At 38.4% G+C, this 26,639-nt stretch overlaps 1 protein-coding gene across 5 annotated transcripts in view; it reads right to left on the minus strand.

Annotated features, from left to right (window-relative positions):
- The window catches only part of LOC306868855 (NACHT, LRR and PYD domains-containing protein 12-like), a 140,156-nt gene that overhangs the window by 15,839 nt on the left and 97,678 nt on the right, over positions 1-26,639 (minus strand). For 2 of the 5 annotated variants that reach the window (XM_079415267.1, XM_079415271.1), the window contains exons 1-9: positions 23,783-23,880; positions 22,504-22,580; positions 17,805-19,254; positions 15,518-15,601; positions 13,040-14,980; positions 11,702-11,875; positions 4,304-4,474; positions 3,166-3,336; positions 1,997-2,167 (exon numbers count right to left, since the gene is read on the minus strand). In XM_079415267.1, coding sequence (XP_079271393.1) covers positions 1,997-2,167; positions 3,166-3,336; positions 4,304-4,474; positions 11,702-11,875; positions 13,040-14,980; positions 15,518-15,601; positions 17,805-19,135 — 4,043 coding nt within the window. In that variant the 5' untranslated portion in view covers positions 19,136-19,254; positions 22,504-22,580; positions 23,783-23,880. Of the gene's footprint in view, positions 1-1,996; positions 2,168-3,165; positions 3,337-4,303; positions 4,475-11,701; positions 11,876-13,039; positions 14,981-15,517; positions 15,602-17,804; positions 19,255-22,503; positions 22,581-23,782; positions 23,881-26,639 lie in introns of those variants that run through there. The other 3 variants (XM_079415269.1, XM_079415268.1, XM_079415270.1) reach the window with 3 other exon arrangements.

Raw genomic sequence — 26,639 nt, forward strand, 5'->3', positions numbered from 1 at the left:
CCTGCCGCAATTCACTTCAGCGCATAGTGAGAGCAGCTGAGAAGATCATTGGTGTCTCTCTCCCCTCCCTCCAGGACATCTACAGCACCCGTCTCACCCGCAAAGCCCTCCGCATTGCAGGTGATCCCACCCACCCGACACACAGCTTCTTCAGTCTGCTGCCATCAGGGAGGAGACTGCGGAGTCTCCAGGCGAGGACCAGCAGACTGAAGGACAGCTTCATACATCAGGCTGTCAGGAAGCTAAACTCCCTCCCGTCCCTGCCCCCCCTCCCCTCTTTTTACCCCATACAACACTGAACTCTGACACTATGAGACCCCCCCCCCCACGGCTCCCCACACCCCCAGGACCAGCCACCCCCACCTACTTACAAACTGTGACCAGCACCTGTCACTTGTGCAGCATTGGACTGATCACTACCTCATCCAGCATTGACTGCAAACTACCTACTCGGATAGTCTCATAAAAAGACTGTTCTCCTGTCAATTTAACAGACTGACAAGCTCTTTTTGCACTACACATATATCTGCACAGTTTTTGTTTTATTTAACTGGTTTGCACTCCATCTATTCTGCCATGTGCCTTATGTCACTTATCTATCTTTTTTATTTTTCTACAATGTCCTCAGACTGGCAAACTCTTTTTGCACTACACATATATCTGCACAGTTTTGGTTTATTTAACTGGTTTGCACTCCATCTATTCTGCCATGTGCCTTATGTCACTTTATCTATCTTTTTTTATTAAAATGTTTCTACAATGTTCTCAGATTGATAAGCTCTTTTTGCACTACAAATATATCTGCACAGTTTTGTTTTTATTTAACTGGTTTGCATTATCTGCCAAGCGCCTTATGCCACTTTTTTTCTACAATGTCCTTACTTGTATAGCTATAGAGTTGTATGTACATATGTTTAAACCGTATTATCTGTATTTGAACGTGTTTAATGTTAACTGTTTACACCAAGGGTCTGAGAGTAACACAATTTCAATTCTCTGTATGTATGTGCTGTACATGTGGAAGAATTGACAATAAAGCAGACTTGACTTGACTTGACTTGACTTGAAGCCAGTGCCATTTGAAGTTCCAGTTGTGTCTGATAACTGAATTTGCTGGAGATTGTTTTTGGATGAGTGAGGAGAATTTTCTTTGAAACCTTCCCGAACAACATGTGGTGATTTAGGGGCTGTTTGATATATATATATATATATATTAGGCTTACAGCCACATTCTCTTTTTTGATGCTCAACAATCTTGTTCTGCACAACAGAACTGTATTCTTAGGTTTTACTCCTTGTGATGGATGATTAAGAGAACTTGGCCTTTGTGTTCCTCATATTTATAATCCGGTGGAACAGGAAGTCATGGCTGGACAATTTCATGCTCCTAGTCACCCTGGTGTACTAAAAAATTTAAATATTAATGGAATATACTTCAGAGATATTTTACTCATAAGAATTTCTAGGGGTGCCAATAATTGTGGCCAACATTCATTGGAGAAAAACATTTATTTCATCATGAGATTTTTTTTGTGTGTGTGTGTGCACCTCTACATAACCTTATTTTGGGGACAAATATATACCTAGAAGTGAGTTCAAATTTAAATAAAAGCAAGATAAAAAAAAACAATTGACAGCATATATATATACATACCCTATATATATATATATATATATATATATATATATATATACACACACACGGCTATGGCTACTTACTCTGAAAGTTAGCTCCGTTTTGGGAACCGAAAGCTGAGTTTATCCACTTACTTACCTTAAACATACCCAGGTATGTCACAAAACCTGTTTTCAGAAATAGCCCCCCAGTCGTGTTTGCTTTCACACCGCTGTCAGTTTTTGTTGTTTTTGTTAACACGTTTAACACATTGAACAATTATTTTTATGCAATTAATTATTATTTCATTACAAAATTAGAGGTATAGTCTCTCTCTCACACACACTATTATTTAAATATAAATCATTATGAATCACGAACCTCAGTACGTTGAGTTGATTTGGACTCCTCAGTCCAGCAGAGAGCAGCTTCACTCCTGAATCCTGCAGGTCATTCTTACTCAGATCCAGCTCTCTCAAGTGTGAAAGGTTCGAACTCAGAGCTGATGTCAGAGCAGCACAACCTTCCTCTTTCACCAAACAGCCAGATAATCTATAACAAGAATAATAATGTTAGTGTGCTTCATTTTAAAGATGCTTTCGATCTTATTTCTGGCATTTGGGAACATCAGTAGGAATGTGGGGTGCATGATGGTGTGTGTGTGTGTGTGTGTGCACCTCTACTTAACCTTATTTTGGGGACAAATATATACCTAGAAGTGAGTTAAAAATGTAAATAAAAGCAAAATAAAAAACAATTGACAGCATATATATACATACAGTATATACTGTATGTATATATATAAGTAAATAAATATATATATATATATATATATATATATATATATATATATATATATATATATTTTTTTTTAGTAGTCAACATTTGAAGTGGTTCAAAACCTTTCATCAAAGTTGTTCTAAAACAAAATCAATTCCCGTTCTTGTCTTAGGACAACTTTGATGAACTTTTTTGATCCACTTCAAATGTTGACTACTGTATATCTCTATCTATCTATCTATCTATCTATCTATCTATCTATCTATCTATCTATCTATCTATCTATATATATATATATATATATATATAGTATATTACATAACTATATTGTAATAATATATAACATTGTGCGCAATCAGTCACACCCACTGGATTCTGGTCAGTAGGTCACGCATGTGCTGATAGTACTAAAGTAAGCTAACGCCGAAATATAACCTACTCTGCAGCAGGTTATGTTCAGAGAGTAAGTTGCTATGGCTACTTACTCTGAAAGTTAGCTCCATTTTTGGAACCGAAAGCTGAGTTTATCCACTTACTTACCTTAAACATACCCAGGTATGTCACATAACCTGTTTTCAGAAATACCCCCCAGTTGTGTTTTTAACTGCTGCTTTCACACCGCTGTCAGTTTTTGTTGTTTTTGTTAACACGTTTAACACATTGAGCAATTATTTTTATGCAATTAATTATTATTTCATTACAAAATTAGAGGTATAGTCTCTCTCTCACACACACTATTATTAAAATATAAATCATTATGAATCACGAACCTCAGTACGTTGAGTTGATTTGGACTCCTCAGTCCAGCAGAGAGCAGCTTCACTCCTGAATCCTGCAGGTCATTCTTACTCAGATCCAGCTCTCTCAGGTGTGAAAGGTTCGAACTCAGAGCTGATGTCAGAGCAGCACAACCTTCCTCTTTCACCAAACAGCCAGATAATCTACAACAAGAATAATAATGTTTTGTGTTTCATTTTAAAGATGCATTCGATCTTATTTCTGGCATTTGGGAACATCAGTAGGAATGTGGGGTGCATGATGGTGTGTGTGTGTGTGTGTGCACCTCTACTTAACCTTATTTTGGGGACAAATATATACCTAGAAGTGAGTTCAAATTTAAATAAAATCAAGATAAAAAAAACAATTGACAGCATATATATGCATACCCTATATATATATATATATATAGATATATAGATAGATATATACAAACACACACACACATATACACACACACACACACACACATATATATATAAGTTGTCCTAAACAAAATCAATTCCCGTTTTTCTCTTAGGACAACTTTGATGAATTTTTTGATCCACTTCAAATGTTGACTACTGTATATCTGTATATCTCTATCTATCTATCTATCTATCTATCTATCTATCTATCTATCTATCTATCTATCTATCTATCTATCTATCTATCTATCTATCTATCTATCGTATATTACATAACTATATTGTAATAATATATAACATTGTGCGCAATCAGTCACACCCACTGGATTCTGGTCAGTAGGTCACGCATGTGCTGATAGTACTAAAGTAAGCTAACGCCGAAATATAACCTACTCTGCAGTAGATTATGTTCAGAGAGTAAGTTGCTATGGCTACTTACTCTGAAAATTAGCTCCATTTTTGGAACCGAAAGCTGAGTTTATCCACTTACTTACCTTAAACATACCCAGGTATGTCACAAAACCTGTTTTCAGAAATACCCCCCAGTTGTGTTTTTAACTGCTGCTTTCACACCGCTGTCAGTTTTTGTTGTTTTTGTTAACACGTTTAACACATTGAGCAATTATTTTTATGCAATTAATTATTATTTCATTACAAAATTAGAGGTATAGTCTCTCTCTCACACACACTATTATTAAAATATAAATCATTATGAATCACGAACCTTAGTACGTTGAGTTGATTTGGACTCCTCAGTCCAGCAGAGAGCAGCTTCACTCCTGAATCCTGCAGGTCATTCTTACTCAGATCCAGCTCTCTCAAGTGTGAAAGGTTTGAACTCAGAGCTGATGTCAGAGCAGCACAACCTTCCTCTTTCACCAAACAGCCAGATAATCTACAACAAGAATAATAATGTTTTGTGTTTCATTTTAAAGATGCATTCGATCTTATTTCTGGCATTTGGGAACATCAGTAGGAATGTGGGGTGCATGATGGTGTGTGTGTGTGCACCTCTACTTAACCTTATTTTGGGGACAAATATATATCTAGAAGTGAGTTCAAATTTAAATAAAAGCAAGATAAAAAAATCATTTGTCACAAATCCAAATATTCCATAATATTTCCATATTTGGTGTGACGTATCTGAATGCTAAACTATTATTAATTACGTAAATTATAGGCTTTGTACTTCAGTCACGTTCCAACGGTGACACAGAGGCGGGTGCGCTGATGTTTGGCTCACTGTATTTTATTCTGATAAAGTACCAACTACGCTGTCAAGTTAGCAATGCTGGAACGGATGTGTGTGTTTTTTTGTTGTTGTTTATGTGCATGTGTGTGAATGTGTGTGTGTGTGCACGCTCCGGCGCAATCACTTCAACTGTTTCTTTCTACCAGCAAAATAAACTTTAAACACTGATTGTCTTATTAATAATCACTGTATAAAGGTCTGCTTTTATTTGTGTACACTCACAATGAAAACAAAACAGATTTTATATAACATGTAATAATATTTAGTATTTTCTAGTGCTGTCAATCGATTAAATTTTTTTTACTAATTAATTACACTTTTAATCGCGATTAATCCCAACCAACATTAAAGTTTTTAAATATAATTTAATATTGCAATAATTTCACATTCAATATTCAAATTAATGTACAAACAACAAAGACAGTATACATTTAAATATTTGTTTAATGGCATCTTTATTTTTATGACTAAAGGCCAGTATCACTGATACCAATTAATACTGATTTTCCTATAAAAATGTTTCCCCCTAATATTTAACCATTGACTATAGCCATTCAACTTTACATTATAATTAAGATCAATTTGAACATTTATTAGACTTTAAAAATAACTTCTAATTTAAGTTAACTTAAAACAATCTACACATAAACCCATTATAATAAATGTCATATTTATCTACCTGTGCCCCTCAGCGGAAATATACAGAAATTGAATAAAGTTATCAAACACTAAGCTAAATACAGATGAATCCTTAAAATCCATAAAAGCTATTGATTTCCTCTTTTTCTTTTGTTCTTGATGAACAAGCATTACAGCAGCTGGTTATTATGATGTTTTTGGCTGCTATTTCTTAAAGAGCTGCTGCTGCTGAATGTGATGCGGAATTGACATGCATCGTATTTTCTCTAAACTCTACCCATTTCAGTCTGTACTAATGAACTGTCGAGTTGAATCGGGTGTGTTAGATGAGGGAGACAGTTCTAGGATGCTCCAGGACAGTTTTGAAAACCATTTCAGCGACATGTTAATGTAACTCATATACAGTATAACATATTACATGCATGCACAGTTTTATGGCAGCTTTAATTGCCTTTTTGGTAACTTCATGCCTTAACTCAGGCTTTCCCAAAGTGGGGTTCGTGAACCCCTGGTGGTTCCTGAGGGAATTGCAGGGGGTTCGTAAGTTGCTACAGGGTGTGCCTATGAGTGTATACCATTAGGAAACTAATAATAAAATAAAATAAAAAAATATTTTTTTTGTACAAATAAATGTAACAGGTTTATACAATTGTAATGTAAATGTAAAATCATAAATGTATAAAAATAACTCTTTTAGGAAAACCCTGCATTTAAACAATTATTGTGGGAAATGTTTTTTAATACATTGTAAATTAAAGTAATATGAATTTTTATCATTTTATACTGTAATAATAAAAATTGCTATATAAATACTGCTGAAATTTATAACTGATAAAAATAAATGTTTTTAAAATTAAGCATACAAATGTGCCATTAAATTATTGAAATGTTTACTTAAAATATCAGGGGGTACTTAAATAATTTATGTCAAAAGGGTTCGGGTAACAAAGAAGTTTGAAAACCCCTGTCTTAACTGGTCGCGACATTGCGCGCTCGTAGTTTCTTTCGCGATTTGATATGAAATGATACAGGCTATGTGCACGCTGGCACCTTTGTGCGTGTATTGAAGAGCACGCGCTGTGAGCACAGTACAGTTTCCGCGCTCGTGTGACTCGCGCCTGACGCTGAAGTGAAGATGAAGTGCTTGTCTGAAACGTCTCTGTCTGTTCAAAATAAATGAAAAGAAACTGAGCATAGTAGATTTCTTTTTTTTTCCCTGTTGTACCGAAATCGTATCAAACCATGACCCTCAAATCGAGGTACGTACCGAACCGTGACATCTGTGTACCGTGCCACCCCTTATATATAAATGAATATGCTAACAATTTAATTGGCTTGAGATTTTTGTTTACAAGGTCATTTTCTGTAAAAACATTTTCATTTGGGAATGAAGATGACATGTTCTAATATACAACAAAGAACTTAAAAATTGGAAATTGGGGAAAAATCTCTGCTTGTATTTCTGGGAACCTTGTGTCACTATTTTGGGTGACCCAACAAAAACAAATTAGCATATTTCAGAATCAGAATCAGAATGAGCTTTATTGGCCAGGTATGTTTACACTTGTTTTAGTGATAGAAGCTCCACAGTGCAACAGAAAGACAGCAACAGGAAGGGACACAGATAATAAAAGAATAATATACAAATAGGCAGTGTACAAAATAGAAAAAACACAATATATAATATATTATGTGTGTACAGGTCTCATATGTGCAAATTTGAAATGAAAAAAAAAAGTATGTGTGGTGAATAAATAATGTATAATAGTGCTGTGTGTACCACATTTAATGTCAAGTGTTCATGAGATGGATTGCTCGAGGGAAGAAACTGTTTCTGTGTCTGGTCATTCTGGTGCTCAGAGCTCTGTAGCGTCGACCAGATGGTAACAGTTCAAAGAGGTAGTGTGCTGGATGTGAGGGGTCCAGAGTGATTTTGCCAGCCCTTTGGCTCACTCTGGATAAATAGAGTTCTTGGAGAGTGGGGAGGGTTGCACCAATGATTCGCTCAGCAGTCCGGACTACCGTCCGTAGTCTTCTGAGGTCAGATTTGGTAGCTGAGCTGAACCAGACAGTTATTGTGAAGTGCAGAGGACGGATTCAACTAGGGCTGTGTATTGGCAAGAATCTGGCAATACACTACGTATCACGATACAGGGGTTGCGATACGAAATATTGTGATACATTGCGATACTGTAAGCAAGGCGATATATTGGGATATTTCTTATTTTAGGAATAGGATATATATTTTTTAGGAAAGCTGTCATTAAGAACACACCACCATATGCAAACCTTAGCAAAAAATAAATAAATAAAAATAGTTTAACCAGAACACACTGCAGAACACACTGGGATCTGCATTTGCAATAATCAGTCCCTATAACATTCATTATTGAACCACTTTTTGTGCAGTACGAGTAAATGGGAAATATAATAGTGCTTGCATGATTCTTTAGTTAAATGTATGTATAAAATGTATTTTATAAAAAGATAAAAATATATATTTATACTCTACTTTAAAGGTTCACTATTTAAGTTTACAATTGTGACATACAATGTCATAAGATTTGATCTGAACAAAAAATGACATCTGCTTAATATCAATGAAAAATAAAGTGCTTGCAGGATTCCTAAAGAAAACTAAACAATTGTAAAACAATCAAATAAATACAGATGTTAAACATTCTCAGAACTTTTCAACTTGGATTTCACAGGTTTTTTAGTTTGTGTTTATGTTCCGTGTGGAATCGCCGAGACGTGACGCGAGCACCGCCCCAACTGCACAAAATGCCCCCGAATTACGAGAGAAAGCTGCAGCTGCGCGGCGACTCTACCACTCGCCGCACCCCCCGCAAAGGCTCTTCAACACGGGACGCGGCAAGCGGCAGAACCGAGATTGCGCTCGCGCCGAGGTCCCGGGGCGGACATTACCACAAAAGCCCAAATGGCGCCACACTTCAGCTTTGTACACCGAAACGAGAACTGGAACAATTCTTTCATCCTCCATTACTGGCAGCGAACTACTGTATATTAACGCTAACATTAGTGGAGTGCCCTGATGCTAGTATTTCCTGTCACTGTTTAAGTTCAGAGATGAAGACTGGTCTCTAGCGGTTGGATATGAACTCAAAACGAAACAACTGCCATGAGTCTTGTATGAATTTTATTTAATTTTTTTTAAATATCGATATTCTGTTTTGGAGAATCGATACAGTATCGCCAAACAAAATATTGCGATACTCACGTGTATCGATATTTTCTTACACCCCTAGATTCAACGATGGAGGTGTAGAACTGTTTCAGCAGCTCCTGTGGCAGCTTGAACTTCCTCAGTTGGCGAAGGAAGTACAACCTCTGCTGGGCCTTTTTCACAATAGACTCAATGTGATTGTCCCACTTCAGGTCCTGAGAAATTGTGGTGCCCAGGAATCTGAATGACTCCACTGCAGTCACAGTGCTGTTCATGATGGTGAGTGGGGGGAGAGCAGGGGGATTTCTCCTGAAGTCCACGATCATCTCCACAGTTTTGAGCGTGTTAAGCTCCAGGTTGTTAAGACTGCACCAGACAGGCAGCTGCTTAACCTCCTGTCTGTAAGCAGACTCGTCACCGTCCTGGATGAGGCAGATCAATGTGATGTCGTCTGCAAACTCCAGGAGCTTGACAGAGGGGTCTATTGATGTGCAGCCGTTCGTGTAGAGGGAGAAGAGCAGTGGGGAGAGAACACAGCCCTGAGGAGCTCCAGTGCTGATGATGCGGGTGCTGCATGAGAATTTTCCCAGCCTCACTAGCTGCTGCCTGTCTATCAGGAAGCTGGTGATCCACTGACAGATGGAGGTGGGCACGGAGAGAGCTGTATAAGTTTATTCTGAAGGGTGTCCGGGATGATGGTGTTAAAAGCGGAGCTGAAGTCTACAAACAGGATCCTCACATAAGTCCCTGGTCTGTCCAGATGCTGCAGGATGAAGTGCAGTCCCATGTTGACTGCATCATCTACAGACCTGTTTGCTCTGTAGGCAAACTGCAGGGGGTCCAGTAAGCATCCAGTGGAGGCCTTCAGATAACCCAAAACCAGTCTTTCAAATGATTTCATGGCCACAGACGTTAGAGCCACAGTTCTGTAGTCATTAAGTCCAGTAATTTGGGGTTTCTTTGGAACGGGGATTATGGTGGAGCGTTTGAAGCATGAGGAGACTTCGCACAGCTCCAGTGATTTGTTGAAGATCTGTGTGAAGACGGGGGCCAGTTGGTCAGCACAGGTATTTAGGCAGGCTGGTGACACACCTTCTGGGCCTGCTGCTTTCCTTCTTTTGTTCTTTCTGAAGACCTGGCGCACGTCATCTTCACTGATCTGAATTGCAGATGTGGGGGAGAGGGGGGTTGCTGGGGGTGTTAATGGTTGTGTGGAGATGAATTCAGGGCAGGTGTGGGGTGTTTTTTCAAACCTGCAGTAGAACTCATTCAGATCGTCTGCTGGTGGTGTCTTGTAACTGGTGATATCTTTCATACCTTTCCACACTGAAGCAGAATCACTGGAAGATAATTTGTTCCTTAGCTTGCCAGAATAATTCCTCTTTCCCACTCTGATCTTTTTTTCCAGTGTGTATTTGGCCTGTTTATACAAGACTTTCTGTAAGCATCTTCTTTGGCCTGACGGCGCTGTGTGAGTTTTGCAGTGAACCATGGTTTGTCGTTGTTCTAAGTTAGATGAGTCTTGGTAGGTATGCACATATCCTCACAGAAACTGATATAAGATGTTACAGTCTCTGTGAGTTCGTACAGATAGTTTGCAGCAGCTTCGAAAACAGTCCAATCAGTGAGAGAGAAACAGGCTTGTAAAACCCGCTCAGTTTCATTAGTTCATCTTTTAACAGTTCTTAATACAGGTTTACCAGATTTAAGTTTCTGCCTATAGGTCGGAATAAGAGAACCAAACAGTGATCAGAGAGTCCCAAAGCTGCCCGTGGGACAGAGTGATATGCATCCTTTATTGCTGTGTAACAGTGATCCAGTATATTACTGTCTCTGGTGAGACATGTGATGTACTGTTTGTATTTTGGCAGTTCGCGGGAGAGATTTGCTTTCTTAAAGTCCCCTAGAATGATTAAAACAGAGTCCGGGTGTTGTTGTTCTGTGTCTGTGATCTTATCAGCGAGTTTCTGTAAAGCTGAGCTCGCGTGCGCTTGCGGTGGAATGCAAACACTCACAAGAATGAACGAACAAATCTCCTGTGGCGAATAGAACGGCTTGCAGTTAATGAAGAGCGTTTCTAGATCTGAACAGCACATCTTCTTAAACACATTTAAATCTGTACACCCCCTCTCATAAAAGCACGTCCCGTCGCCGCGTGATTTCCCCGTTGATTCTGCGTTGCTATCTGCTCTGATCAGCTGGAAGTTAGGCAGATGTAGCACACTGTCCGGAATGGCGTCATTCAGCCAGGTTTCCGTGAAACACAGAGCAGCAGAGTTTGAAAAATCCTTGTTTGTCCGGGAGAGCAGAAGGAGTTTGTCCATTTTGTTGGGTAGAGAGTGGAGATTCGCCAGATGGATGCTAGGCAACACCATTCTAAATCCGCGCTGTCGGAGCATCACGAGTGCGCCGGCTCGTTTCCCCCGTCTGCGTGTCCTGAAGCGTTTGATCAGAGCTACATCTCCACCAACTACAATGTCCAGTAAAACGTCTGAATAATCAAAATAATCCGGTAAAAGATTTTGTGGTGTGTTCTGCCGAATGTTCAGCAGGTCATCCCTGATAAAACTGATCGTGTTTGAAAAACAAAAAACAGGAAAAACAAACAAAAACAATACAAACACTGAAGAGCAAAGCACTGTAGCTGCCATCTGCGGCGCTATCTTAGTTCATTTATTTTTGGAAAGTTTCTGTGTGCATTTAAAACTATCCGAACTGGAGTAGGATTAATAAAATGAAACTAGATGAGTCCATTTTGATGACAAACTTTGATGTGACAAGGCCTTGTCTGAAAGTTTTAAAGGGGGTCATCAGCTGCCTCTGTTTTTTTTTATTTTGTACCGTTCTCTGAGGTCCACTTATAATGTTATCAAGATTTTTACATCAAAAAACATCATAATTTAGAAGTAATAGGCTATTTTCTGTCCTTTTTTTGACCCCCCCTCATCAGACAACAGTTTCCCAAAATGCTTTCCTCTTAAACTTGCTTGACAGGGTGCCTATAATCATTAAAATCACAAAATTAATCAGTGTGAAACACAAACCTCAGTATGTTAAGTTGACAGTTTGTACTCTTCAGTCCAGCAGCGAGCAGCTTCCCTCCTGAATTATACAGACGATTGTTACTCAGGTCCAGCACTCTCAGGGAGTTTGATGATTGTAGAACAGAAGCCACAAATTCACAGTGCCGCTGATCAGTGAGATTACAGTCTGACAAACTGAAAACAGCAAGGACTCTGGTTAAAAGGCATGCTGGTGTGCTCACTGAAAGACTTCCTTAGTTCAATGCTTCTCAAACTGTCCTGGGGATTCCCTATCATTGCACATTTTGGATGCCTCCCTCATCAGTCACACCACAATTCAATTCAAGTCTTGGAGTCTCTACTAATGAACTGATGAGTTAAATCAGATGTGTTAGATGAAGGAGACATCCAAAATGTGCAGTGCTGGGGTACCCAGGACAGGTTTGAGAAGCATTGCCTTAGTTAACAAACTTTACCATATAAAATCATGTTAGTTTAACATTCACTCTTTGGCCTGTTTCAAAAAAAAAAAAAAAGGTTCAAAAACTAAAACAAGTACATGGCATAATTAAAAGTACATTATGTACATCATAGCTGTAAAAGGATAAAAGTAGGAGTGACGACAGTGGAAGACGAGAGAGGACCAGGCCTGGACTTTATTTTGTGTTTTGTGTGCGGCAGTCGTCTGTGAGGGGCTGCCGCTTTACTTTTGGTGTTTGTTTATTTTGAGTAATAAATTCTTTATAAATGTTTGCCGGTTCCCGCCTCCTTCTTCCCGTTCTACGAACTTTGTTACACTGGTGCCGAAACCCGGGAGGAAGGAGGGACACGCGGCTGAGGGGGATAGCGGTGCTGAGGAGATCGGGCAGCAGGACGTAGCGGGGGCGGCCGCTGGCTGCCCGAGGTGGCGGTGGTGCTGGAGCGAGGGAAGAACAGGTGGGACAGAAGGCTCGCTGCCATGCTCCTGGATCGAGGAGGGGTGGCTGTCGTCCAAGAAGGAGGTGGGAACCGGCAAACACTTAAAGAATTTAATAATCAAAACAAACACAAAAGTAAAGCGGCAGCCCCTCACAGACGACTGCCGTCTTCTCTCTCGTCTTCCACTGTCGTCACTCCTCCTTTTATCCTTCCGGAGCTCCTCCGTGGGACTCGAGACCGGTGAGTGGAGCAGGTGTCGCTCATTATCATTAACTCCACCGGCCTCGTTCTGCTCCCACAGCTCTCGGCCCCGCCCCACTCACTACACATTGCTTGAGAATGAAAACATCACTCATTGCAGTAACCAATAAAAACACATCAAACTTCCATCACAAATTATGTTGAACCTTATGTTAATTGTGTTCAGTTTTTCACACTTACAAAGCTTTTCTGCAGTTCCTCACAGCAGGTAACAGTCTCCATCTGCCCTCTTTTGATGATATGATGTTGTACTGTTTAAGGTCAAACTCATCCAGCGCCTCCTCTGACATCAGGATTATGTTTGCCAAAGTTGAGCATTGTGCAAGAGAAATACGTTTTTCTTTTGTGTTAGAGTTTAAAAATGCCTGCATTTCTTCAACAACAGAGTTATCCTTCATCTCAATCAAGCAGTGTGACAGATTTATCCATCTGTCAGGACTGACATTGTTTTTTTGACCTCGTTTGAGGTTTTGGATTATTTTCTTGATGCTCTCTGGGTTGTTTTCTGTGTGTATCAGTGCATCCTGTAAGAGTCTCTGATTGCACTCCAGTGAGATGCCATGAAGAAATCGAAGGAAAAGATCCAGGTGTCCGTTTTTACTCTTCAAGGCTTTATTCATTGCTCCTTTCAGAAACACATCCAGAGTAACATTCTCACACTGAGTTCTGGACTTTCCTGTCAGGAACATTTTCAGAACCTCACTGATCTTGTGTAAATAGCAGTAAAACACATACAGTGCTGCAAAAAACTCCTGAAAGCTCAGATGTACAAAGCTGTAAACCTTCCTGTGATAAATCACAGATTCCTCTCTAAAGATCTCAGTGCAAATCCCAGAATACACTGAGGCATCAGTGACGTCTATGCCGCTCTCTCTCAGGTCCTCCTCATAAAACATCACATTGCCCTTCATCAGCTGATTGAAAGCCAGTTCAGCAAGTTTAACAATCACTTCTCTGCTGGACTGCAGGAGTTTCTCTGGATCTCTCTCCTCATATTTCTGGTTTCTCATATTTGTTTGAATGAGCAGGAAGTAGATGTACATTTCAGTCAGAGTTTGAGGGATTTCTTCATTGAGATCTTGTTTCAGGATGTTCTGAAGCACAGTGGCTGAGATCCAGCAGAAGACGGGTATGTGGCACATGATGTGGAGGCTTCTTGCTCTTCTGATGTTTGAGATGATTCTGCTGGCTTGATGCTCGTCACTGATTCTCTTCCTAAAATATTCCTCCTTCTGAGGGTCATTGAATCCCTGAATCTCTGTCACACGGTTGATGTAGTTGGAGGGGATCTGATTGGCTGCTGCGGGTCTGGTGGTGATCCAGATGAGAGCCGAGGGAAGCAGATCTCGTCTCAGGAGGTTTGACATCAACAGACCCACTGATGAAATCTCAGTCACATCAGAAACTTTCTGACTGTCTGAAAACATCAGTGTAATTCTGCTTTCATCCAGACCATCAAAGATGAACACTACATTGCATTCATCATAAATCTTTGAGTCCAGATGTTGAAGCTCAGGATGAAAGTCCAGCAGAAGTCTGTGAAGACTATACTGATGATCTTTAATCAAGTTCAGCTCTCGAAATGTAAGCACAAACATGAAATCTACATCCTGATTGGCTTTTCCCTCGGCCCAGTCCAGAATGAACTTCTGCACAGAGACAGTTTTTCCAATTCCAGCGATGCCTTTAGTAAGAACTGTCTTTATTTTGTCTTTCTTCTCTCTTCTCATCTCCTCATATCCTGGATCAGATAAAGGATTAAAGATGTCATTACAGTTGATTGGAGTGTCTTGGAGTGTCCTGTAGCTTTTCTCCATCTGTAGCACCTCATGTTCTTCATTCACTCCTTCACTCTCTCCCTCTATGATGTACAGCTGTGTGTAAATCTGGTTCAGGAGGGTTTGATTCTCTTGTAGTTTGATTCCCTCAAACAAGCTCTCATACTTGTTCTTCATGCTGGTTTTGTGCTGGTCTTTAACTCTTTGCAGATCATAATGCACTGGTTGATGAGATTTGAGCTCCAGCTCTGCTTCTGTGTCATGATGACTGATGTGTGTCTGACTGTAGGAGGATGTGAAGGTCTGACAGGACACATTTCTGATCCGTTCAGCTCTCTCACTACTGAAAAGACATTAAGAAGAACAGAGACAAAAACAAACAGAAAGAATTATCAAAACAGAACATTTTTAAATGTCTCTAATATTAAACAATCTTATTTGAAATCATAACACAACCACATTTAGAAAGACGTGTTCGATATATAGACAAATTTGAAATATAATCAATCTATTGTGGCCAACAGGTCCTTCTTATTACCATCAATATTAATCCATCAATATATCTGATGCAGAAATCCCACTGTGTCCCTGAATTTTTGTGTAATTAGACAAAAAGGGAATAGACATAGAGAAGCACATGAAAGCATTATTTAACAAAGCAGCTTCATTTAACAAAGAGCCTATTGACTTTTTGATTTCAGTTTTCTTTATGTTTTTCATTTTAGTGTTATATTTGCTGTTAAAAAAAGAGAACAATTTCTGTTAGTTTTTTTCTGTCTTTAAAACATTATTGCAAAAATAAAAAAAATTCTCTTTTGTTATTTCTGTGTACATTATTTGTTCTTGTGTTGAATGTTTCTCTCTACATGAATATACTCACACAGGATCAAAGGGCACTGATTCATTACTGAGATCAGGGGGCTGCAATGGAGAAGCTGCTCTCTTTCTCTTCCTGCTGATGGTACTGAGAAAAACATAATAGAAAAAATTAGGAATCAATTTGACGACTCCTAACTTTTTGCTCTACGAGTATTTTTCAAAGCGTCTTTATGCAAAAATCACAATGCTGACCCGCCATCTCCACAGTACAGTAACACGCCTTTAGAGAGAAATGCACCTTTAATACAAATAATCTAATCACCGAGTTACTGATTAAAAGTAGACATTTCTGGCTTTCTATAGAGATATTTCTCATGTCTGGGCAAGTAGGCTATACACTGAGTTTAATTTTTGTGCCATGCTCCAGTTCACAGAGACCGAGACAAGAGAAAGTGCATCCAGAAAGCGACAGTTTTCTTTATTTTACACAAACACAACGTTTTGTTAATATAGTGAGTGTACACAAGTAAAAGTAGACCCTTTACAGTTTCAAATGATTAGTCTTATCTGTATAAGCAAACATGAGGGCAGATTTGAGGTTGTTTCCATTGTTATCAGGCAAAAATCCCTGCGATCGCACTGGCGCCTCGGTGCGCTAACAGCTTCCATGTGTCTAATAGCACACATTCATCTAAGTTATAATGTTAGAGTGAGCAGCAGTGTAAAGCTGCTACAATTTACATGTTTTAATTTTCAAAATAATTTGAATGGCTTATTTGAGGTCGATGAATGACTGAGAATGATTGCTTGAGAATGAAAACATCACTCATTGCAGTAATTAACATTCATGCTTGTGAACACAAACCCCAATAAAACATTTAAAACTTTCATCACAACTTATGTTGAACCTTATGTAAAATATAATTGTGTTCAGTTTAGTTTGGATGCAGCTCGTGTTGGATGTAGGGTTGCCAAAATCCACATTTTTCCCACGTAATTGGCTGATTTTAAACTGTTGCGGCAGATTGATTTTCTCCTGTGGGTTAATGGTTTGAAATATTGCATACATTACATTTGAATGAAATGCTTGTATTGAAACATTTAGCATTCTACCTATGATAAAACGGTGGCAGATATTTGGTCGATATATGGTCACCCTAAATGAATATAAATGGCATACACACATAAGACTCTGGAAATGATTAGTAAATCAGGCTACTACACGGTGATTGAATCATCATCAATAAATAACCAACTTCATCTGATCAGATTTCCTTTAGCTATTTTTGGTATAACAAATGGGCCTTATAAACACAGTTAAAGCAGCCAGAGAAAATCTAATTTGAAAAAGTCAAGGGTCAAGTGCCCAACTAAAGCAGACACTTATCTCCACAATGGTAACTTCACATATATTGTTTTTTTTTTAAGTGTAGGTATCAAGATATATTATCAGACTATAATCGCCAAGTCAAAATTTCTCATTATGACATGCATAAACAAGTGCTGAAAACATAGTTGTCCCTCCCTGCACTGCATTTTGACAGTATATAGACCCCGATTTTACAATATTTTACACAGTAGGGTTTGATCTATATTATCAGCTCTGCCGGCCTAGAGAAGCAAAATGTGTAACAATAGGATGGGAAGACTGTAACAAATGGGGAAAAATTGGACATACAGAAGTGCAGATTTTGAACCTAGCTGGAACCTATGATAATCAATGAAGATACGCTACAAAGATGTCCATGCTTGGCTACCTTTCAATTTAATCTGTGCCTGAAACCAATCAGGATCATGAATCCTGAAGTAGTGATATAAATTGCTGACTGCTGCTGTATGTGATGTGTAAGTAAAGTGGCCTATAAACTCTTTGCTGAGTGTTGAAACGGGCTTCTGCTATTAAAACTGAAAAGAACATTTTCTTTTGTGATTCTGGATGCAGTTCCCTTGTGTAGTTCCCTTGTGTTTTCTGACAAAATAAAGGCTTTATGGTTTAACATTTGAAGGCAAAGTAATGTACAGCCATAAATATTAGTATTGTATTTTTTGCAAATTATGATTATTATTATTAAATGCTCATTTTTTACCTCACAGTACAATAAGGAGTGGTTCATGTTGTTATTGTCTTTTTTTTTTCTTTTTTTTTCCTTACCTGATCACTCGCCTGATTGTTCTTTCTCCTTTAACTGAAGTAAGATTCTTAGCATAGTTTTCATTTCAGTGATCATACAGGTGTGTAATGACTATTTAATGAGGAATCTTTATTATTATTAAACAATTCAATAAAAAGAACCGTAGTGAAAGAATAATCATGTAAATAAAAAAATACATGACTTCATGATACTCACACAGGGTCAAAAGTAGCAGCAGGTCCATCACGGAGATAAGGGGGCTGATGCATGGAGTTGTTACTCTTCATAGGCACACAGCTGAATCCTGGAGAGGCTACTGTTTGAGCATGAACATAACTGAGATCAGGGGGCTGATGCATGGAGTTGTTACTCTTCATAGACACATAGCTGAATCCTGCAGATGCTACTCTCTTAGCATGAACATCACTGAGATCAGGGGGCTGATGCATGGAGTTGTTACTCTTCATAGACACATAGCTGAATCCTGGAGAGGCTACTGTTTGAGCATGAACATCACTGAGATCAGGGGGCTGATGCATGGAGTTGTTACTCTTCATAGATACACAACTGAATCCTGGAGATGCTGCTCTCTGAGCGTCAACATAACTTAGATAAGGGGGCTGATGCATGGAGTTGTTACTCTTCATAGACACATAGCTGAATCCTGGAGATGCTACTCTCTGAGCATGAACATCACTGAGATCAGGGGGCTGATGCATGGAGTTGTTACTCTTCATAGATACACAACTGAATCCTGGAGATGCTGCTCTCTGAGCGTCAACATAACTTAGATAAGGGGGCTGATGCATGGAGTTGTTACTCTTCATAGACACATAGCTGAATCCTGGAGATGCTACTCTCTGAGCATGAACATCACTGAGATCAGGGGGCTGATGCATGGAGTTGTTACTCTTCATAGATACACAACTGAATCCTGGAGATGCTGCTCTCTGAGCTTCAACATAACTTAGATAAGGGGGCTGATGCATGGAGTTGTTACTCTTCATAGACACATAGCTGAATCCTGGAGATGCTACTCTCTGAGCATGAACATCACTGAGATCAGGGGGCTGATGCATGGAGTTGTTACTCTTCATAGACACATAGCTGAATCCTGGAGATGCTACTCTCTGAGCGTGAACATCACTGAGATCAGGGGGCTGATGCATGGAGTTGTTACTCTTCATAGACACATAGCTGAATCCGGGAGATGCTGCTCTCTGAGCATCAACATCACTGAGATAAGGGGGCTGATGCATGGAGTTGTTACTCTTCATAGACACATAGCTGAATCCTGGAGATGCTACTCTCTGAGCGTGAACATCACTGAGATCAGGGGGCTGATGCATGGAGTTGTTACTCTTCATAGACACATAGCTGAATCCGGGAGATGCTGCTCTCTGAGCATCAACATCACTGAGATAAGGGGGCTGATGCATGGAGTTGTTACTCTTCATAGACACATAGCTGAATCCTGGAGATGCTGCTCTCTGAGTGTCAACATCACTGAGATAAGGGGGCTGATGCATGGAGTTGTTACTCTTCATAGACACATAGCTGAATCCTGGAGATGCTGCTCTCTGAGTGTCAACAGGAGCCTCCTCCTCTCTCTCCTCCTACACACTCACTTCTCTTTTTTTCCTAGATGAGAGACTTGATTTCAGGCCTATACGTGGAGACAGAGAAAATACACAGAATTTTTATACAATTGAGTTTCAGTAGAAGATGTTGCCCAGAAGTGAGGAGGCACAGTAAGTACCTGGACGCCCTGTAGTCATGGTTTACAGTAATTTTACAACAGTTAAGGGCTGTTGTTATGCACAAAGCACAAAACACAGATGCAGTAACACACTGTTGGCACAGTAATATAGGGATAATGCTAATAATGATCCAACAAAATTACTAAGAGCGGAATTCCTCATCACATCATTTCTTTAACAATCTAATGTTGAAGGCTCACAAGTAATAACAGTCAGTATTATAATGCTTGCTTTTCTGAAATGAGACATCTTTGTTGATGTTTGAGATCAATAAATATGCACTCTGGAGGGCACAACCGTTTGAAATGAGATGCATAGTGGGATATGCAGTATCAGCATTTTCAGGACAGCAGCAGAGTCAGGGCAAAAGTGAGGGCAGAGACAGGCCCTGTTGATTGACGTATTATAACCATAGCAATGTTCTGGCTTCTCACACTGTTGGTATGAGCTCAAAGGAGATACCAAAGATGATCATAACTGATGTCCATCACACATGCATTGATATATATATATATATATATATATATATTCTTCTTCTTACTAATATTCTAATATAAAAAAAAAAAAAAAAAAAAAAACCCGCAACAGTAAAAACAACTAGCTAAGTTAGCTGACTACCTTTAAGTGTCCATAGATTTTGTCATCAGTTCATATCGCTGTTAAGTTTCTCCGATAAGTGGATGCAACAGACCTGTTTTCTGGTTTGGTCAGCTGTCATTCGACATATACCCCATTTTTATCAAAGTAATATTACATTTCGCAGGTACAGGTCTAGATATTTCACAATGTGGCTACTTCCCAAGATAAAGTATTTTCTTCTTTTTCTAGCAAGATCTGGCAACACAAACAAGTCAAGACGTACCTCGTTCCCAGTGCTTTCTCACACTTTGTATACAGAAAACTGACAACACCAAAACATATTTAAAGTTTGCGTGAACTTTTGCGACCGTTTTTACTTCCATATTGTGACGTACTTCCGAGAGAAATAGAATACTGAATGAGGAAAATAGAGGGCATGGCTTGTTTTTTCTACTGCGAATTGACTGGATGTAATAAAGTAGGCGTTTCATTCAGAAATGAACACTGACAGTTGGAGGGGCGTGGTAAGCCGTCAAACTAATGTCATCAGAGAAGGCCCATCATTCTAGAGGGGAGGAGAATTTTCAGATTTGGATTAAAGATTATGAAGGCAAACAATTTTTTTTTGTGGATTGATTTACATGGATGAATTGTTCACCTCAAGAAAAGCAATGTGCGCTAACAAAATAAATATTGTCAATTTTGACAGTTTGACAGTCAGTTTTACCTCTAAAGTTGTAGGAATTAAAACAACAACTAGGGCTAGGTATCGAGTTCGACACTTTTTAGGCACCGACCACTGAGTATCGAAAAACGTCTGGTCGTTCGGTACCAAATTTCGATATCTAAGGGGTTAATCTCATCAGCGTCAGTGAGGCAATAAGCCTGCAGCACAAGGGGTGCTTCTCAAATGGAAGGCTGGATCCTACAGAGACTGCGTCCTTCCTAGTTCAGTCCTTCAGAGTCTTGTAGGCTAGAGTCCTCATCAGCATATAAACGCTAGAATGAGATGGTCTAGTAAGTGCGCGTGGCTACTTCACATGTGTTCCTGCCCTCACCGTCACGGCACGAAAACACTAGTAAAAATTAGTTTTGGAAAAATACTTTGTATTACATATCTTTATATTATTTGGTTTTCTATTAATGCAATACAATGAATCACAGCCATATACAATCTCCCTGTGGCTTAAGTTATTGGCAATTTAGCATTTAGTATGTAATTTACAACGAAACAAAAGATAACATCTATCCTTTCATGTCCAAAAACATTACTTTTGTCTTAGATTTCATAATAAATTCAGACAAGCTCAGTACTTACTCGTTTTTCATCAGTTTATTTTCATGAAATGGGTACAAAGGATTGTGGGTGATTGAAGGTCGCGGAGGATAAATCCCATGCATCCTTCAATTTCAGCTGAATGAAGGACGTGAAACGAAGGCTGCCTTCCAAGGATCCTTCCGACTGAGATGGCCTTCAGCGATGTTTGATGACGTGGCAGCTGAGATATGCAGTCTTTGTAGGATGCAGCCTTCCGTTTGAGAAACACCCTATGTGTGTTCGACTAGAAGCGACGCGGCACTGATTGATCAGTGTTTAACTGATTTATTGTGTTGGATATATTTTGTTCCTTTGTGCAGTGTCTCAGGAGATGAGGCTTCGAGTCTGTACAAATATGTCAAAAAGCTGAAAAAACCAAAGTTGTTTGAGATAATGTAATCTTGTTAAAACTGATTTCATAAAATTGGTATCAAAAAAAGTATCGTTCGGGAACCGGTATCGAACTCAAGGTATCGGTATCGAAAATTTTTGAATGATACCCAGCCCTAACAACAACAACGTGTGACAAAAAAACGGGCTACTATGAAGTTGGCCCTTGGGTTTGCTATAGCCAAAGCCCTATGTATTCTTAATCCGGGCCTTAAACTAAACTATATTCATAGTATTTAATGGTGTTTAATGAAAATGAAATTTAAATGTCTTAAGTGTAAGTTTCAATGCATTTATAAAAAATAAAAGACATTTAAATCACTATTTTGCTACCCTTCAAGGGGTCATCGGATGCGACATGCACTTTTACAAGTTGTTTGAAGTGAAATGTGTGTTATTTGAACTGAAATGTATGTTGGCAGTGTGTATAAACAACCACCCTGTAATGATAAAGTGTTTTTTTTTTTTAAATCTCGTTAAATCATTTCCCCTTTCTCATATCAAGCCATTCTCAGATACCTGTCAGTGTGATGTCACACAGACCCAGGCCCCTCCCACGATTGTTGATTGACACTAGCGTTTTACCTTACACCCACCCTGAGTGAGCTATCATCAGTGATTGGCTGTGGAGGAAAGGAAAATTAGACCAATAATTGATTGGCGATTAGGAGCACCCAAGCTTTTTGTGTCGATTGCAGAAATCCCAACACGCCCCCACATGTTAGTGTCTGCACTATTTCAATATGAGCAATAAAAATGTCTTTGCACAAGTTTACACTAGAGTTGTGGGTATCTTTTAATCGCCGCGGCTTTACAGCGCATGGGAAACATACACTAAAAGTCAAGTGATAAAACGGCACTACGTTACCTGATTAAACAAAAGAACAGCTGGACCACACCGTCACCATCTTCCACCCGTGGCTGTAGCTCCACACTTTCGCCGCTCTATTGAAGTGATAATAAGCAGTGCTTGCCCGTTTGAATTCGACACACACATGACACTTATATTTGAACAGTAAAGTCTCTGTGGTGAAGCTAGCGGAAACCAGATTGAATAGCACCGACCATGTAAACTAAAGTTTAGAGGTAAACTGTACAAAACTATAAATAAGATATTTAATCCACAACATCACACCTAGGCTATTTAACATGCAGTTTTTGACACTGTAGAAATGGCATTAATGACATTTATTATTAATGTCACGAAAATTATTATAGGCTAATTATAGCCTATTAAATATTGGGTAAAATAAAAGCAATAGGTCACTTTTATAAAGGTTTAACTAGCCTATACAGTTATTTCTGGATTAAAGAATTAGCTTTTCATTAGGGTAACTACAGAGAATTTAATAGGCTAGTTGTAATAAACCTTAATTGCAGAAAAATATGAATTCAATAATTAAGAGCCTGCAATATAATGGAATATTAATATTGTAAAATACATTTTAAGTATTCGAAAATATCATTTGTTTTTGTCCGTTAATTGATTTATTCCAATTGCCCAAACCCCAGCAAGACATGATTTGTGGGCCAGATGGGCTGAATTTTAGCAGCAGTCCAGCCCTGACGATTCTCCTCTTCTAGGGCCAGAAAGAAGGCCTTCTAATAATAAAACCATTTAAAATAAACTGCTTAAGGGATCTGCATATGCTCAAAAGTTGTTGCTGCTCATATCTAGTGTTAATTTATTATTTTGTAGCCTGGAATATTTAGTGTCATTGTATCTCTGAGTGTTGGAGATTAGATTTGATTAAAAAAACAAAAAAACCCGAATTATTCCTGTGGTAGAAAACGTCGTGGCACCAAGATACGCTACTATGAAGGAGGGCCCTTGGGTTTGCTATAGCCTCAGGTCCATGTGTTCTTAATCCTGGCCTTCTGAGGACTGGTCTGATATGCTCAGATTTTCTAATTCTTCACTCACATATTTTCCATTAAAGTACATTATGGACGCCTCTTGGTCATTTTTAACAGTGAACTTTTCGCGGCAGGTTTGCGAGTTAACTTCCGCCTTTATAGTTTCCACCGTGACAGCAGCTCTTTAGAGAGAAGCGAACAACGCTCGAGTTCGACATAACATCTGTTTAAACACAAAAGGTCCTCACAATAACATATATTATAGCTTTGAAACGTTGTAACAAACTTACCGTGACATGTTAAGGCAGTTGTATTTACAATCATCCGCAAAAGTGTCTCTTCTGATACGATCACTTTCTGTTTCACTTTACGGACTTCCGCTAAGAACGTGATGACGCTGTGTCACGTGCTATTTGCTGTTGCATGCTGCACAAATTGTCTGCTTGTCATTGACACAAATATAGAAATATAATTTGTTCAACCCTCGAATAGAGAATTACCCTCATTAAAACAGAGAGCCAGAGAGAATGAAAAAATAAAATAATAAATTAGATTGTTATTGTGGACATCAAATACCCTTCATACATTTTTATGATCCATACTATATTATTATTATTATTACTATGTAAGACATGTATCATTACACTTTTGGATAGTTCTTTGAATGTCCTTATTGCCTCTTCCAGAGCCTTCATTATACGTTAAGTGATGGAAACCGGACTTGTGCTGATTTCTTTCTCCAACTGATTTGCTTTTTAATCCAGTAAATGAGCAACAAATTCAGGGCCTGCATGTAAATAGTGACTAATATTCTCAGACATTTTCTTTTCACGGCTCGTTTTCCTTCAGTTGAAAGTTCAGGGATCTTGTTGACCATGACATTCAGTTCTCCTCTTGTCCTGGGAAAGTGTCCGGTCAAACACCACGAAGGTCTGAGCTCTGTATAGTGCAGCCGTGAACACATGTGTTGCAGTTTTCGGCTAAAACACCTGCGGGTAGGTGATCTGGCCCAGCGGGGGTCACAGTAAGATGTTTGAATCTGGAGGTTTCTTTGTAATACACTGTTACTCTGGAGTCTGGACTGTTGGCTTGATTGATGATTTGGTGTCACACAGATACTTGACAGATCCTCTCACTTCCACCGAAGCTTTGAGGGAAGCACTTACATCCAGGAGACTGGACTTACTAGAGAGAGAGTCAGAGCTACTGAACTTCAAATCTGTCAGAAGCTGTGGATGAGCGTCTACATCTTCACTCAAAGATTTCTTATTCCACAGATTTCTTAATCCATATTCTTATTAACACCTCAAATGAGAAATGGCTTTCAGATCTACTGTGATCTAATATTTCCCTGTGGATATTTTCAATGGCTATAGATGACTTACAATTGAATATTATTGTGCAGCAGTGTTTAGATCAGATCTATTTAACATGGCTACATATAATAAACATATAGATCTAAAAATCCAATTTATGGATGAACAACTGCTGCAGAATATATTCCAAAGTTACAAAATATTATTACTGAAGATTAAATGAACACACATCTGTGTATTTAGCTAAATTAATTGTCATGATGTTAGCTACTTCAGTGGGTTGAAGATGTAAAACAAGAGCAGATGTAATATGTACTGACTCTTATGTAGCACTATCAAGGCTTGCAAGAGGAAGACATTACATGTGAGATTCTTACAACTTTTTTTCAGAATACGTAATGCAAGCTTAATAATGTTTCTGTGGGTTCCTGCTCATATGGGAGTGGAGGCTAATGAAGTTGTTCATAAGTGAGCTAAGCAAGCTGTGAAACACACAGAGATAGATGTACAAGCGTGGAGCTGTGAAATTAAGGGCAGACATCTGTAAACAACAAACAGGCAAAGGGAGAAACGTTTTTAATAACAGGAAGGAAGATTCAATTACTCGAAGAGAGCATTCTGGAGTAAAGCATTCATTGTATAAAATATGAAAACCTGAAACAAGACAGTGTGATTATTGTGAGCAAACAGAAACAATAGAGCATGTACTAATAAAATGTTTAAAAAAAAGGTAAGAATATAACTTAAGTAATTAAAAGACATAGGTTAAAAAAACATTTAATTTGTAACATAATTATATAGTGCAATATTGAGATATGTTAAAATATTAGGATTATAAAAGATAATTTAAAAATGATTTATTTTTGTTTATTGTCACCTGCTTATTAATGCCTCAGTCCAGTTGGTGGCGGTAGCCTACTGCACTAGAAGTTGGCTGCTAACTGCCATAAAATAAAAAAACAGAGAGGAAGGAGGAGGAAGAGGACAACAAAGAAGAAGAAACAATGCATGCAGATTTCTGCAGTGAATGTATTTTCTGTAGTCATGATTTACATTACTGTTCAAAAGTTTTTTTGTTTTGTTTTTCCCCTCAAATTAAATTAATACTTTTATTCAGCATGGGTGCATTAAATTTATCAAAAGTTACAGTCAATACTTTTATAGAAAGTTATGTTTCATATAAATGCTATTCTTTTGAATTTTCTGTTCATCAAATAATGCTGAAAAAAAGGTTTCTGAATTAGAATGATTTCTGAAGATCACGTGACACTGAAGAATAGAGTAATGATGCTGAAAATTCAGCTGCGCATCACAGAAATAAATTACATTTTAAAATATATTACAATACAAACAGGTATTTTAAATTGTAATACAATACTAGTCTTCTTACGGTTTTATCAAAAAATTTAGACTTGGTGAGCATAAAAAAATATTATTGCATACATATATATATATATATATATATATATATATATATATATATATATATATATATATATATATGTAAATTATAATTTATTTATTTTTTCACTTTGATTTTGGGCTGAAAATCTTTTGCAAGCAAACATTTCCAATAATTTGGCTTGACTTTAGCTATATACACTATTTATGTATTATAAATAAATTATATGTACATGTATAATGAAGAGAACACAGAGACAGCTCTTTATTTACTCGTATACATAACAGTAAAGTGTAGGAGCAGCAGGTGCATCCTGTGTGTGGAAGAAAATCTCTACGGTTCACTGCAATTCTGGAGAAACTTCAGCTCCATCTCATGAACTTCAGAACCTGTTCAAGAGTTTTACTGAAATATAGAAAGTGAGCCATC

The sequence above is a fragment of the Barbus barbus genome, assembly GCF_936440315.1.
Source record: "Barbus barbus genome assembly, chromosome: 4".
Lineage (NCBI taxonomy): Eukaryota > Metazoa > Chordata > Actinopteri > Cypriniformes > Cyprinidae > Barbus > Barbus barbus.